The sequence below is a fragment of the Anolis carolinensis genome, chromosome 1 (assembly GCF_035594765.1).
Source record: "Anolis carolinensis isolate JA03-04 chromosome 1, rAnoCar3.1.pri, whole genome shotgun sequence".
Classification (NCBI taxonomy): Eukaryota; Metazoa; Chordata; class Lepidosauria; order Squamata; family Dactyloidae; genus Anolis; species Anolis carolinensis.
Genome location: NC_085841.1, coordinates 293,611,577 through 293,628,718, shown reverse-complemented (window position 1 = coordinate 293,628,718; position 17,142 = coordinate 293,611,577). Strand labels below are relative to the sequence as shown.

The 17,142-nt window shown below is 39.3% G+C and overlaps 1 protein-coding gene across 1 annotated transcript; it reads right to left on the bottom strand.

The window, feature by feature from the left end:
• Nucleotides 1-504: 504 nt before the first annotated feature.
• rag1 (recombination activating 1) lies at nt 505-13,718 on the bottom strand. The gene is made up of 2 exons (XM_003214651.4): nt 13,059-13,718; nt 505-8,335 (listed from the first exon to the last, which is right to left on the bottom strand). Exon 2 carries the CDS (start codon nt 8,313-8,315, stop codon nt 5,175-5,177), a length of 3,141 nt encoding a protein of 1,046 aa, XP_003214699.1. The 5' UTR covers nt 8,316-8,335; nt 13,059-13,718; the 3' UTR covers nt 505-5,174.
• Between the last annotated feature and the right edge of the window lie 3,424 nt (nt 13,719-17,142).

Below are 17,142 nucleotides of genomic sequence, written 5' to 3'. Positions count from 1 at the left end.
CCATGTAAGAATAATATCTTGGGGTAGAACATTTATGAAGGAGTAAAGCACCTTATTCCACCCCTCTCCCCCAGTTTCTTCATATAGGCTTTTTCTTCAAACACAATCATCACACACAGTCCAGATGCCTTTTGATTACAACTCCCATCATCCCTGACCACTGGCCAGGTGGGTCAGGGCTGATGAAAGCTGTAGCTGGATACATCTGGAGAGCCACAGGTTGAGAAGAGCTGTCCTAGGTGAACCAGCAATCTGACTTCTCAGGATGCTCTTGTGTGTAATGTGTGATTCGTGTGTACTTACTTAGAGGAGTGTTTCATATTCCCTGCTCTGTAGGAATGGAATGCTAGAATTTTGAAAAGAGAGAGATGCAAAATAAAGGTGGTTGCAAGGGAGGAAGAAAATGAAAGGAGATCACATATTTCCTCCAGTAGTCTTCTCACCCTATGCATATGATATGTTTGTAAGATTTGTTAAGCAATAAGACAAGGAGAGAACCAATAATTTGTTGCTCAATGCATTTATTAAAATCTAAAAATTACCAATAACATAGCATGAAGAGACAATTATGGCAATAGGTTTAACATTGGAAAATCTTATTTCATGTTAGAAATGAGGACATGGTTCAAATGACAGCACTCTGGTTCCATTACAAAAAAGGGACCTGCTATCTCTAATGGTGTCATTATCTCAAGAAGTTCCTGACCCATGAGTACAGGACAAATATTACTGGCTCAAACCCATTTCCCTTATAATACAATAAACAAAGAACAGAGTGAGAAAAGAGGAAGTGATATCACTTGGTAAGATGTCCATCATAGTACCTGACATCTACCTGTCTCCAAATCCACAATCCAGTTGAATCAAAGTGAGTTCAGTCAGTCAAATGAATGCACTCGGTTATTCATATTAACTTTAATCCAATCAGGTTGTCAGCTGATGCATCACACGTACATTGTTAATAAAATAAAACAAAAGGAAAGTTTTGCCAACAGCAAGGTTTCAATATAATTTAACAACAGTAAATTTCCTAACTCAGTGTGAGCATCTGAGATATTTATATCTATTTTAAGTAGAAAGAAAGTGTGATTCTTAAGAGAAGAGAGAAATGTAAGTACTTCTGCTTATTTAAAGCTATTTTAATAGCCCTCCTTCACTCCAAAAACAATTTAAACCATTTTTTGCAACCATGGTTCAGTAGCGGTGCATCCCTTGACAATAAAGGAGGAGAAGGGATGACATATTCTCATTTAGATGGGTGGCTTTGTCTGTCTCCTATTGTTTTTTAAATCCCTTTCACCAGAAAGAATCACTTTGAGGCATATTACGTTTTTATACCACAAATGAATTCAAATTTTCTCACCTAAACAGACTCATCTATCCACATAATATAACAACAAAGATAACGCCATCACAAAATGAAAAACAAGTAGATACAGAATAAAGAGCCCCCATCTCCCATACTAATCCAACAACAACAGCAAAAGCATTCTGTGCTGGGTAGCTTGTGCGTGCAAAGAAAACCTGACATTATCTCTGCCAAGTGTCTTGGGGGTCTAATAGTGCAACTTCCAAAGTAATATCTCAAATGAGAATATTGGCCATCACTTGCACTCCTCAGGCACACACATTACAAGAAACTGCACAATTCAGAGTGCTCAGATTTCTCAAGGGCATACAAAGATGAAGTCATGTACATCCTTCTTCCAAAGGAGGAATAGGATCCTTACTCATGCTTATATTTCTTTTGCTGGCTCTAATAAGTCATATTCCTGGCTGCATGAATATTCTGAGATTTTGGGGTCTCAACGCTGAATTTATCCACAAGCTAAGTAAACTACAGCCTGGAGCCTACCATTATGATTGATTTTAGGGCATCTACTGTATATCAATATCTCTATACTGTGTTTTTTAAAAGCTATCAGAATAATGCTTGTTGGGGAAACAGTGTTATGGAATCTCAAATTTGACATAGGGTGGGGTTTTAGTTTGTCTTAATTGGATCCTTGAGATTTTAGATTGCAGTAAACTAAGGTCACTTATTTGTAAACCAACCCTCAAGCACGAGGGTTTTGCATCTGAATGAGAAAAGATGATAAAAATATATTTTGGAAATAGATTTGGCATGTGATGCCAAGCATCATGCTGTAGATCCCAGACCAATAAGAGTGCAAAATTGATGAAATATGGGTAGTTTAAAATAGATTTGTTCAACAGATATCTGTGGGGAAAGAAACCCTTCATTACCTTTCTATAAATGATTTGGCCTTGCACAATTGGGCCGTAACATGCCTTTAAGGTTTATTTATGTGAGTGAATGTTGTGTAGTGGTTTGAGCATTAGGTTAGCACTTTGGGAGACCAGGCTTCAAATTTTACTCAACTACAGAAACCTGCTGCATGACCTTGGGCAAGTGATCCAAAGAGGAAGGCCATAGCAAACCTCCTTTGAATAACTCTTCCCCAAAAAACACCATGATAGAATCACCATGAATTAGAGCTGATTTAAAAGCAGAAGGAGGAGGAGGGGGTTTGTTTATATTTAAACGTATTTACCATATATCCACCCAATAAGTCATCTCAAAGCTGGGCTTGTAAGAGTCATAAGATGTGTACATTCTGTACAGTGACATCTATGTTAAATCTGCAAAGGATGGAAACTTGGTATGATGAATTAATAATTCATTGGTAGACCAGTTGTTTTTATAGAGAACAGTCCTCTATAAAGTCAGCAAACATCCTGACAAAGCACATGAAGACATGGACCCTTGGTCTGAAGGATGGGTAACATACCGATATTAGCACATGTCCAGTTGCATGCAAAACGAAAATCAGATCAAATTGGTATGATCGTAACTTTCTTAGAGTGTGCTTAGATAAAAGTAGAAAATAATAGTTATGTATCATAATATTATCTAAAGCGCTGGAACACCATTCAGAATACAACCCATTGCTGCCAACTAAAATGTGGTTTATAAAAAATACAATGGAAAAACATATTTTAAAAATAGTACAAGAAAACACTCTTTAGAACAACAAAATTGGTTTAAAACACATTAAAAGATAAGATTATTGCTACTGCATCAATTGAATTTTTTATTCAGAACTTGGCAACAAAATATAAGACAGACTGTAATAAAAAGTGTATGCTGTAGTTGTTTGAACAGCCTAGATAGGCATCATCCTAGTGTATGAACAATTTAATAAATACTGTAATGAGGACTAATAGATAAGCAACATTGTAGATATGTAAATTACATTAACCAAAGTCCAAAAATGCAGTCAAAGCAAAATGATTACATTGAATCAAGCTGAACCAGTTACAATGAATTCACTGAGAGTTCTTGCAAACCTATAAGAGATTGCTGGTGTTGATGACAGTAAGGAAAAGGTTAGGCATCAGAAGTCTTCTAGAAATACAGCAAGTATTTGCATATTTCTCTTCTATGTTATGGGTCAAATATAACCTTGCACTGTGACATCAATACACAACATGTTCTCTATATAGCTGCTGATATTTTGTAAAAGAGAGAAGCCTGGTAAGTGTTTCAATTATTTACAAAATACATACTGGCCAAAATGCACAAGTGCTGCTTTTTTATTGCCCATTAGTCATATATTGTGGTTTAGAGGTTTGAGTGTTGGAACAGGACACAAGGGTTTGAATCCACACTCAGCCACAGAAATTCAATGGCTGATATTAGGCAAGTCACGAACTCTCAGTTTACAAGGAAGGCGGTGTCAATAAAACTTGTCAAGAAAACACTGTCCCCTCAGCAGGCCTTCCCAAGCAAACCCTAGAATGTGGTCACAATAAGTCCAGTAAATGTGAAAGCACACAACAAGAATAGTAATAGATCTTTCAAAACATTTGACTAGCATGAAAAGTGTTCTTGAAACAATTCGTTGAGGTATATAGATAAGCTATCAATTTGTCATATGTGATAAATGAAGCCAAAAAAGGTAATCATGATACAATTAACTTTACAGTGTAACTGTTTTAGCACCATCTCCAAAAAATCTTGCTAATTTGTTAACTGTGATATGTCAAGAATAACTGCTGTATGCTTCATTTATAACAGCTATTATGGTATATATCTTCAGAAAAAAATTGTGGGCCAAACATTCACCTATTTATTCCCAATCTAGAAATATCACAGTTAATTGTATTTAAATCTAGTTCAAATTACATTAACCAAATAAGCTCTGATACAACTAGCTTAACTCATTAAATATTGTTTTTAAACAAGTCTGACTTCCTCTGGATGAAAGCATATGGCAAGGATCCACATTTTCCCATATGTAGAAATCAACGGGACCTAAATGGGTCAAATATTTTACTGTCATCTATTGTTTACTCTCAATATTACTCTGTGTCAAAATGTGTGCGTTTTAGCTATTGATATTCTGATTTATTTATATTCTCTACTTTTTAGACTTATGAAGTTACCAACTATTATCAAAATTTAAAGAACACCTTAAACAGAAGTCAAGGTGGCATTTCTTAAGTTCAGATTTAACAACAGATAGGAGAGTTTAAAATAATTACAGATAATATTATTACTACAAACCTACTTTTATGTATAATATATATCTAAAACATTAGGCATCATTTAAAGTCTAAAATTGTTTCCCAGTTAAAAACATTTACTCAACATTTTTGCACTCAAAAGTTTTATATGCTGCTAGGCCTATATAAATGCCTTAATGCCATGGATATATTAGAAACTAAAGGCTAGTGACTATTAATATGGAAATGTTTTAAAAGGCAGTGAAATATGTATTTATTACAGGAGATAAGATCCCACCATTCAAACAGATCACCAGGACAGGCAAATTTGCAGTTATTAAAAGATTTTTCTTTTAGTAATCACAGTTTAATAGGATCTACAACTGACACTGCCACACACTTTCTATATTCTCTCAAATTCACCCCCTTGTGAAAAAAGTTCATAATATAGTTGAAATCCAGATAAAATTACCCTTTCCATACTCCAATTATAAGCTGGACAGATATCTAAAATATATCACCATGTTCTGAAATCTGTTCTCCAGAACAGCCCACCAAATGCCTTTGATCAAGTGCAGAACCCTTTACCACTGAGTGTTAAAAGTGTTAAAAACAAATGCACCCCATTAAAGGCAATTCAACTGCAAGATCAATGTAAATTATACTTAAAATTCCATAGAATCAGGAATTTCCAAAGATTCATCCAAAGTTATGAAATCTCCCCCACCCTCTTCTGGACTAATTGTAAACCCTTGGCTTTTCAATGTATTATGAGCATTCATGAACTTTTGTAAATGTTTTGAGGTATATAGCCAATGGTGCTTTAAGACATCTTCCATTTCATAGAATTTTGATTGCCTGGCATTCATTTTTCGAAAACGTCTGAAAAGTTTGTTCCCAGACTCATTTCCTTCACTTGCCCAAGCACCAATAGATCCATCTCGTTCAATAATTTCTGGAACATGAGCAAGGGTTTTATGAAAGTAATTAGTAATCTTGCCTGCATATCTGTAACGGAATTTTGTAGCCAGCAGCTCTGCAAACCGTTGAGAATTGAAGCTATACTGGCATACTAATTCTGGGCATTCTTTGGTGGGACATGAAGACCGCCACACTGGTTTCATCTTCAGGTAAAGGTCCATGAGTTCTCTGAGGGCTTCATGTCTCTCCTCACTCTTTATTAATTCACAGACTGCTTCCACAGTCTCCTTGGTCATGAGCTTTCTGGCAAAATTCCCATTCATCCTTGTCATAGGCTTCAAGTTCATCTTCTTTCTGAGGTGTTTGTCAAGGGTTGACTGCCATCTCCTTCTCTCTTCTTTTGATGCATCAGTGTTTTTGTAGACTTCACCAATCTCAAACTGGAATATCTTGTAAAATTCAGCTGCATTGCCAATGTCACAGTGCAAGGCATCTATTGAAGGAACGGTCTCAATAAAAGGTTTTGCAGAAACCCCTTTGACTCTGTCACGCAGTTCATCAACGGTCTCATGGTAGGGGTTGGTCCTCCACAATTCATATCGTTCTAGGTTTTCAGCATGACTCCTTGTGATGGAATGAAGGATCAAGTTCTGAGAGGCTTCTAGGCGTGTTGCATCACAAAGAGTGCAAATATAAGTGGAGCCTGAAGCTTCAAGACCCTCTACTTCACGGACAAGTTTTTCATCATATCCAGTGCCCCTAAAGATGAATTTGAATGTTCTTGGGATTCCAGCCATATCAAGTATCAGTACACTGTCTTTCATGGCCTCTCTTTCTGCCACAAGAGGACTCAGGATGGCTGTGAGTGTCTCATGGTCTGATTCATCAGCCAGCATAAGGCACAAGGGCTTACAACACAGCTCTGAATTGGGCTTGCATTCTTCAAAAACCCTTATGCTTGCATTGCCATGAGTGACAGAGATGGTCATGAGTGTGAAAGAGAATCGAACTGCTTTCTCAGGAACAGCAGGGCCACAGCCATGTTTTTCACTAACATCTCCCATCCCATCACAGGACTCTTTAATCACCACAGTGAAAGGGCCTTTGAAGTAGTCGTCCAAGTCCTGTCTTTTCAGGCCTTCTAGGATGTCTTCTTCCATATCCATCAAGGCAGAAGCCAAAGCTGCATCATATCGGAATCTCTTTGCAATTGTGTCCACTGGGTAGTCATCAACCAAATGTTGTATGCCTGACAGTCCATCAATAATGCCTACTTCTGTGTTACTGGAGACATTTTTCAAGGGTGGTTTCCACTCAAATTGATGGTAACCGGGCAAGAGGGCCTTTTCAGCAGTTCGGAGTGCATGGAGTGGCTGGAATATCTGCCTCCCAGTGACAGCTTTTACAGTCCTGTACATTTTATGGTATTGGCTACAGCTGAGAAAAGTATTGACTCTGATTGCCAAGCAAACAGCTGGATGAAGGCCTGATCCCTTTCCTTGCATTATAGCTTCCAACTCATCAGCTTGTCTGTGTTCATTTCTGGCTCTCAGAGCCAGCAAAAACAAAGTTAGACACACAGACTTGACATCTCCCCCCTCTTCTTTCTCAGCAAAAGCTTTTACTTGTAGCTTGAGTTCTCTTAGACGGTGCTTTTGGGCTCTCCGTGTCAAGGAAAGTAAGTGTTGTCTTGGTCGGCCACCTTTGTTTATGCATACATATCCCTCTTTGTCTTTTATTTCTTTGTGTATGGAAAGATGGTGGCAGTATTTTCCCAAACAGATCTCCTCCTGACAATCTTTTACTGGACATATCACAGGTAAACTATTCATGATACTCAGAAATGATTTCACAGGGCTCACCAGATCAGTAGGAAAGCAAGGATAGCGACAAGCTGGGCAATAGCTTCCCAGTGCTTTGAGGCATTTGAGGATGCAGGCTCTGCAGAATAGGTGCTTGCACGTTGTTTCTACTGGGTCAGCCAGAATGTGCTCACAGATCTGGCAAGAGATTGACTTTACAAAGTCTGAAGGGTAGTCTACTGCAAGGATCTTGGTGCTGAGGTGAATCTTTTTGCAGCTGGCAATTTTTTTCATTAAACTCTTTTGATTGACTTGTTTTGTATTTCTTATCTGCCTTATTTTTCTAGCACGTCCAGCCATCATCCTCATTTTTTTGTTCAACTGTGGATTAAGGACCTGCTTCTTTCTCTTCACTCCACGGGGTGAAGTGCCACAAACATCACAGCTTGTAGAATGGGGCTGCCATTCCATTGGGCCTTTCTTTGGAAAAAATATTTCATATGGGGAATTACTTAATTTCTTTTGAATCACAGTCCAACATTGGTGACAAAACTTTGTAGGATGGATTGTGTCAATATCTCCTTTCACATCAATCTTTAAAACTTTGGCAAGGAGATCAGGCCAAGATGTTGCCTTTTTCTCTTTCTTTCTGAGAAGGGCCTTCATATCATCATCTATTGGTCCATGAACTGGGTGGCTTCTCTTATAAGGATCAGTTTTAAATGAGCCTCCACAAATGCGGCAGAGATGCTGCAAGTTTTCCTGGTGTGTTTCAGCCTCTCGTTGGCTCACATGAAAGGCACCTTTATCTATTGTCTGAATGCTTTTGTTCAACTCAGTGTCTGTTTCAAAGGGTGAATGTGACAGAGCCACCATATCAGTCTTTTCCTCAATGACTTGGTCCAGAGAAGCTGCCACTTTCCCTTTATTATTGTTAGCCAGATGGCTGCCATCAGGAAGTGGCTTCTCAATTGATCTCACTTTGAAGAGCTTGAATTTCCATTCAGCAAATTTCTTATATGGTAGCTGCGTTTGCTCTGACACAAAGCACAGATTCATGCTTGGAGGTGGAAGTGTCTCCATGCTGGAAAATGTTTAATTCCCTACGAACAAGAGAAAAGAAAGAAGACAGTAAGGACCTTCAGTGAACCAAAATAAATGATATGATGAACAATGAATAGAAACAATAGCTATTTATGTTAAGTATCTTTCATTGATAAATAGCATGGGCAACATTATTTGATACCTGGGTAAAAATACCCATAAGGCATTATGATGGCATCCTTTTGGAGACATACTGTATGTAGGCATATATTCAACATATATTTGTGTTGTCCTGTGGAAAACTATTTTTGTGCAAAGATATACAAACCATTAATTTCACCTGATGCCCTGTACCCCAACTGGCTGGAGGAGGGCAAAGGACAGCATTATTCAACTATATTCCTATAGCTGAAAACAGCTTTTGGACCTTGTTGTTTTAGGTCTTGTATATAGAGGTTCCAGATAATGATTTTACCATTGTGAATCCGGCTAAGAATGTAGCTAGATGCAATAGCATTGTTGCTTCTGGTCAGTAAAGGTTGTAGGGTGGTGATGTCAGGAGATAGATATGTTCATCATAATGGGTTGAGGATAGGTTAGAGTTCCGTATGAAGGTCTGCAAGGATCTAGGACTTGAAAACCTGTACAGGTCACCCCAGACCTTCTATAGCTGCTCACCCTTGCTTGCAGAACTCAAATCTGCTGATTTGTTGTTGTAACCATGGTGCATTATGCTAATTTGGCTGACATTTGGACATCACAATTCTCACTGTGTTGACCATACACCAAAATACAACAATATACAAAATCCACAAAGTGGTGATACCTGTATTCAGCAAACTCCAAAGTATAAAATAAATTAAGCATTCAAATGCTCACTGGTTTATTTATCATTTCTATTATTGTTGTTGTTGTTGTTGTTGTTGTTATTATTATTATTATTATTATTATTATTATTATTATTATTATTATTATTATTAACATCTTGGTGAAGAAGCCAGCAAAGTTTTGAAAGCTTACATAATGTATTTTATGCTTTGAATTTGGCTGAATAAAAATGCAGTTGTTTTGTAGATTTTGGCTTAAGGTGGATGAAGGGAAATATATTCCATTTCAAAGTAGCATCCTATGCACCCTTAAAATGGGGATCAGGCATAAAATAGGGGTTGTATTTTATTCTTGTTTGAAAAATAGTTATATTTCTATTTTTGAGAATGCTTACTCAATCCTGCATATATTTTTTACAGATGGTCCATTCATCTAAGATGCAAGTTCTGTTAAAACAGGAGATGCTGTTAGGAAGAGGCAACAAAGCACTGAAACCCAAGTAGCACACTCCTATGAACATTTCCTTGAAAGCAAATCCTGCCATGTTAAGCAACTTGTGTAGCCTGAATGTTTCAGAATGTGGTCCTAAAGCAAAAGTCTTTCCATGCAACAATGAGGCTGCACATGCACTACTATATAGAGGATCTGAACAAAGTATCTACTAAACAGGGAGCCAGTATTGTAATACTCAGAAGCCCCATCACTTTTGGAGTAAAAAATGGAAGCAAACAAGACTCTACGCTAGTAAGGCTGTCCTGGAAAACATGCTTCGTTGTAAAATGTCTTGGATTAGGGAGAAGGCTGTATCAAATACCAGATTTGTATAGCATATAGGAAAGTTCATCAACATTTCTTTTGTGCAGTACTCTCTTCCCCAACCAGCAACAGAAAAACCATGTGAAGCTGAATTCTGTGTGTGGGATCCAGTGCCTACATAGAATTACTCGACTGATGGAAACATCTGGTGGCCCTTTATAAATGGTGCCCTATAGATGTCTTAAGTCCGAACTCCCAGCATTCCTGACATTGGTCATCTTGGCTGGGGATGAACATCTGATGCCCTGATCCCAAGTGTTTGAAGGATACTAGCTTGGAGAAGATTAGGGACTATGAACTGCTTAAGCTTCCAAAGGATAATTCATCAAGGTATGTTTTACTTCTGTGGATTGTGGTTCCCAAGCTTGAATCTCCAGATGTGGTTGGGCCTTAACTCCCATAAACCCCAGCTAGCACAATCAGTGATCAGGGATTCTGAGAGTTTTAGTCCAACAACATCAGGAAACCCAAGGCTGGAGCTAGTAATATGCTAAGAGGGTAAAATGTCCTATCTATCTAAATAAAAGGAATTTGAGTGATTAAATAGAAAGCAGGACCTGACATTCGGCAAATTGCTATTTAAAGAGAGTAAACTGAAATTCACAATTATACCCAAGCATGAATGGACCTGGAATCTTGTCCACCATTGCTTTCTGTGCCTCCAAACTGTAATATAAATTGATATTTTCCAAATTATGTCATGTCTCACAGAGTGCTGTCTAGAAGCTTTTAAAATGCCCCATTTGATTACCCTTTAATCCATAGCATTAGCAGCTAATATTAGCCTGTCAGTATGTGCAGATGTTCACAGTAAATGAACAGACATGCAGCAGACAGAATCACGCCAAATAATCCAATACCAGCTCCACACATAATTTCTTGGTCACAGAGCCTATCCATGTACGTGCTGTTTCCACACAATTTATACCTAATATATTTCACTGTTGACTGAGGCTGATGAGAAGTGGAATTCAACAAATTCTAAAGCAGACGTGGGGATCATTCAATGAGAATTGTAGTCCATCGACAACTGGAAGGCCACATGGTTCTCATCCCTGATCCAGAAGTCTACAGTTTTGAACCCCTATTATAATCCCTTGTTCACATGTTGAAATTCGTGTCACATACATCTACTTGTGCAAGTTTGTCATCATGCTTTTAAAAGTTCCACCATAGGTGCTCAAGTCTCATTATGTACAATAAAGTGATAAAATGGAAAAATAAAGGCTTGCTTTTTGGAATTTAAAAAATCAAATCATGGATAGTTGAATCCATGAATATGGGGGCCAAACTAGATTGCTCTTGAAGACGTAAGAGCAGACCAACTATGACAACCATGGACCCTGTGTGAAGAGGAAAGGGGATGAAACCCTTGTGCCTGAAGAATACAATTTGTGAAATTCATGAAATTGTAACACACTGAATAAAGAAATAAATGCTGACTACATGTCATCTTAGGCCTCTTCTACACTGCCCTATATCCCAGGATCTGATTCCAGATTATCTGCTCTAAACTAGATTATACAAGTCTCCACTGCCAGAGAATCTGGGATAAGCAGAGAATCTGGGGTCAGATCCTGGGATATAGGGGCAGTGTGGAAGGGGCCAGAGTCAAACAGGCTCAATCTCACTTCTTGTGGTGAACCACACTGCAGTAAACATCATTAAATCAAAGTGGTTCATAAATGGCATCTCATCTTCTTTCAACTTTTTACATGAGTCATCAAATATCACCTGGGCCTAATTTTTGCTGTGGTTATGCAGCTCAGGAGTTAACATGAAATTGATTTCATCTCCTTGCTAAGAAAAGTTTAAAGCTAAAATGTCAGTGGAACAAATCCTAATCCTTATGGCCCCATCATCAGATTTATGTGATCTCAGTGTAGTCCCTATCTACATGCTTCAGAGATTATATAAAAGGTCTCCCCATCAGGGATTTTTCCTCACATGTTACATCTGCATGTATCTGTACTTTGTTGGTTCTTATCAGGAGATGAGAGAACTTCACTCAAGGGCATAAACCACTGGACAGATTTCCTGCACAAGGTCCATGCACAGCCCTCCTCAATGTATTTTGGTCCTCGTGTTCTCTCTTGACATATCATTTATTATTTCCATATAATACCCATCTATCTGTCCAGGGGTGCTCCTAGATGGCTGCTTCCTACTGCTACTAATCAAAGGATGAAGCTACTTCACTTTTCATCCAATAAAAATAATATGGAAGTATAATGTTTAAACCCAACAAGGTTTAAATGATAGACAATGCTATTTGGATTCCAGGTAAAATTTTGTGAATGAAACTGAGCAACTGGACAATGAAAGCCTCATCTGGAAGCACACTTACGACCTTATCACACTGGCCGCCGGAAATGCCACGGATCACAGCAAATCTGGCAGTGCCCAGCAAACCCATCGCTCAATGCCCCATATTGCCCAATTTACATTTAACCCCAACCCATGGGGGAAGTGTCCATCCCCCATCTTTCCCCCATTGTTGCTAATGCAACATGGGAAGCCTACCGTGTTGCTGCCACAGCGGCATATGTCAGTTCCACTTTAGTTTAGCCACGGTGCCCCACTGGAAGTAGCTTTACATCATGGGATGGGAACTGGCAGGCTCTGTGACTAAACTGGAGAGGAATCTGAATATGCCACTGAATTCAGCCGAGTCTAAATTCAGTGGCATATGAAGATTCCTCTCCAGTTTATGGAGATTCCTCTCCAGTTGAGATTGTTAGTTTGGTAAATCAAAAACAGTGTTAAAGCTATTTAATTGCCCTATTTTCCATGCAAAGTGTCAACAATTTTCCTTTCTTTTTAAGAAATTTTGATTAAAGGACACAATCTAATAGTTTTAATAGAACATTAGTTTCAGATCAGATCAGCTTGAGGAAGCTGCTATTTTTCTGTTATTTCTGCTTAAGAACTTTACTCTTAAATAAGGATGCTGCATTGAGAATCCTTATTTATCTCATTAGCTTTCTCCCTAAAATAGAGGCTGTTCTGGAGACCAGGTCTTGATTCTGTGAGGACTAGGCAATAAGAAAAACAAAGTTAACATAAGCTTTGAAGAAGAAAATAATTTCATTTAATATTAGTGTCCCCGTGAGATTAGAGTAAATTTTATCAGCCTACCTTGGTCTCACCCCCAATTCTGTATTGTTGCTTGCTATATCTTCTCAGTTGGTGACAAGGTCTTTGTTGCACACATGTTCATGTACATCCTTCCCCTTTCCCATTTTGGGTTTATAAAGCTCCTTGAGGTGTTGTTTGTCTTATTATGGGTCTGTCTCTCCTCCCAACTCCCTGTACAGTTTGGTTACTAACCACAAGCGGCTTACAGTCATCCACAGTTGAGATGTCCCAGCTCCAGCTGACACCTGGTTTGGTTTGTGTATGTGTTTTTAACACACCAGAGTTATACTGCTTATCAAAACAATGATTTCCTGTGGGAGACCAGGAGGTCACAGATATATTTCAAATGTTGCTATTTGCTTCCAGCACTTTTCTAACCACAGCTATTGTAGCATTTAAAAACTAGACTGTCAAATTGATGTAATAGTTGGAGAAGATAAATAGTGTGGTTCCCCAGATGGGTTGCATCTTCCAGTCAGAGACTGAACTTTAATAGCACAGGTCTAAATATATAAACATAAACATATACATCAAATCCAGTTATGTTAACATTAAGCAGGATAAAGTTTTCTATGTGGCGTTACCATTGTATTACACATTAATGATAAAACTAGAAGTCTTGTAGTGGAGAGAGAAAGGGCCAGATGTGCTCTGACATCTTTGCCTTCAGGTGGCAAATTACCTTCTTCAAGAATGTTCATAGGGGAATGTAATTTGCCCACTCCAATCTGACACTTTCTAGATTTCTACAACATGTACACTGGGATTTGTAGTCTAACATAGCTGGAAAATGCTTTGAGGATGACTGGCCTAAGGATTATTCTTAAAATGACCTGTGAAATTAAATTTAGCCACTGATCTACTACACCTCATTTCTTCTTGTCCCTCCCATCCACTCTCAGCCACATGTGTGCTGGTCACTCATGCTTCAAACACCATGATTGATTGAAACACTTTTGCATTTCACATCAATAATTCCTGTCAAAGTGGTTTTCAGTTGCCTTAACATGTCCCTCAAAAATAACTTTATATTACTTGCAATACAACAGCTATTAATGTCATTATTTCTTAGTACATTGCTTTTTAGAGGCCCCTGGTGGCACAGTGCATTAAAGCACTGAGCTGCTGAACTTGCGGACCAAAACGTCCCAGGTACAAATCCCGGGAGTGGAATGAGCGCCCGCTGTTAGCCCCAGCTCCTGCCAACCTAGCAGTTCGAAAACATGCAAATGAGAGTAGATTAATAGGTACCGCTCCGGCGGGAAAGTAACGGCGCTCCATGCAGTCATGCCGGCCACATGACCTTGGAGATGTCTATGGACAACACTGGCTCTTCGGCTTAGAAATGGAGATGAGCACCAACCCTCACAGTCGATCATGACTGGACTTAACGTCAGGGGAAACCTTTACTTTTACCTACATCGCTTTTTAAATGTAACTCTAATATGCCCTTAATGTGAGGGAAGAACTGATTGTTGTGTGTTTTCCGGGCTGTATGGCCATGTTCCAGAAGTATACCTCACAACCTCTGAGGATGTCTGCCATAGATGTGGGTGAAACATCAGGAGAAAATACTTCTGGAATCATAGAATCATAGAATAGTAGAGTTGGAAGAGACCTCATGGGCCATCTAGTCCAACCCCCCGCTAAAAAGCAGGAAATCGCATTCAAAGCACCCCCGACAGATGGCCATCCAGCCTCTGCTTAAAAGCTTCCAAAGAAGGAGCCTCCACCACAGTCTGGGGGAGAGAGTTCCACTGCCGAACAGCTCTCACAGTGAGGAAGTTCTTCCTGATGTTCAGGTGGAATCTCCTTTCCTGTAGTTTGAAGCCATTGTTCCGTGTCCTGGTCTGCAGGGCAGCAGAAAACAAGCTTGCTCCCTCCTGCCTATGACTTCCCTTCACGTATTTGTACATGGCTATCATGTCTCCTCTCAGCCTTCTCTTCTGCAGGCTAAACATGCCCAGTTCTTTAAGCCGCTCCTCATAGGGCTTGTTCTCCAGACCCTTAATCATTTTAGTCGCCCTCCTCTGGACGCTGTCCAGCTTGTCAACATCTCCCTTCATCTGCGGTGCCCAAAATTGGACACAGTATTCCAGGTGTGGTCTGACCAAGGCAGAATAGAGGGGGAGCATGACTTCCCTGGATCTAGACGCTATTCCCCTATTGATGCAGGCCAAAATCCCATTGGCTTTTTTAGCTGCCGCATCACATTGTAGGTTCATGTTTAACTTGTTGTCCACGAGGACTCCAAGGTCTTTTTCGCACACACTGCTGTCAAGCCAGGAGTCCCCCATTCTGTATCTTTGATTTCCATTTTTTCTGCCGAAGTGAAGTATCTTGCATTTGTCCCTGTTGAACTTCATTTTGTTAGTTTTGGCCCATCTCTCTAGTCTGTCAAGATCGTTTTGAATTTTGCTCCTGTCTTCTGGAGTGTTAGCTATCCCTCCAAGTTTGGTGTCATCTGCAAACTTGATGATCGTGCCTTCTAACCCTTCGTCTAAGTCGTTAATAAAGATGTTGAACAGAACCGGGCCCAGGACGGAACCCTGCGGCACTCCACTTGTCACTTCTTTCCATGATGAAGACGACGCATTGGTGAGCACCCTTTGGGTTCGTTCGCTTAGCCAATTACAGATCCACCTAACCGTAGTTTTGTCTAGCCCACATTTTACTAGTTTGTTTGCCAGAAGGTCGTGGGGGACTTTGTCGAAGGCCTTACTGAAATCCAGGTACGCTACATCCACGGCATTCCCTGTATCGACCCAACTCGTAACTCTATCGAAAAAAGAGATCAGATTAGTCTGGCATGACTTGTTTTTGGTAAATCCGTGTTGACTATTAGCAATGACCGCACTTGTTTCTAAGTGTTTGCAGACCACTTCCTTAATGATCTTTTCCAGAATCTTGCCTGGTATTGATGTGAGGCTGACCGGACGGTAATTGTTTGGGTCGTTCTTTTTTCCCTTCTTGAAGATAGGGACCACATTCGCCCTCCTCCAATCTGCTGGGACTTCTCCCGTTCTCCAAGAACTCTCGAAGATGATTGCCAGTGGTTCTGAAATAACTTCCGCTAGTTCCTTCAATACTCTTAGATGTAGCTGATCTGGCCCTGGCGACTTGAATTCGTTTAGAGTGGCCAGGTGTTCCTGGACAACTTGTTTCCCTATTTGGGGTTGGATTTCCAACATCTGAACATCTGCTTTGACTCATATAATCCAGTTCAAAGCAGATAATCCACATAATGTGGATTATCTGCTTTGACAATCTGGATTATATAGCAGTGTAGAAGGGGCCCCAGACAGTTCTTTTGAGGAGTAACCACTGGTAGAATGAGACTAGAAACAGAAAAGACAAGACCTTGGAAAGTTTCCTTTTTGGACAATTCAAAGAAGCTAAGTGGTTACCTTTTCTAAGACCAGCAACAGAACTTGCTATTTTTCCCTTAATGAAAATGACATTAGTACTGTTTCTTCCCAAGGAACATGAAATTATATTTTTCTTTATCACCTACTTCATATCTCCAGGTGTTTTGGACTTCAGCTCCCAGAAATCCCAGCCATAAAGGGCTGGGATCACAGAAGACATACTGTTCTTCCAAAACAACATACACCTGCTCTGTGTACTTACAAGTCCCAGTCACTAAGCTACAATTCCAGGCAAACATAGAACATGGTTATATGTGTGACTGCACTTCCATATCATTTCACAACACCAAAGCAAAACATTAGCAATACTGTATATTGTTACATAACCAACAAATTATTACGGAGTTGAGGATTTCAAGGATTCCCCCCCCCCCCACACACACACACACAAAAAAACAAAAAACACCTGCTCTTTTTACAGTTGCAAAATACTAAGGACAAAACTGAAGTCTAAATGACAATGAGCAAATTCAAAGGGAAAGGGGGATTAGGTAATGAAAGGAAGCAAATCATATTTATATTACGGCCCTTTATACACTTCCATATAAAATCCAGATTATCTGCTCTGAACAGGATTACATGGCAGTGTAGACTCAGATCTTTTCTACACTCCCATATAATCCAGTTTAAAGTAGATAATCTGAATTTTATATGGC

What these genes read in the sequence shown, in the direction of transcription:
- rag1 (XM_003214651.4), bottom strand. Translation starts at nt 8,315, where the DNA reads ATGGAGACACTTCCACCTCCAAGCATGAATCTGTGCTTTGTGTCAGAG.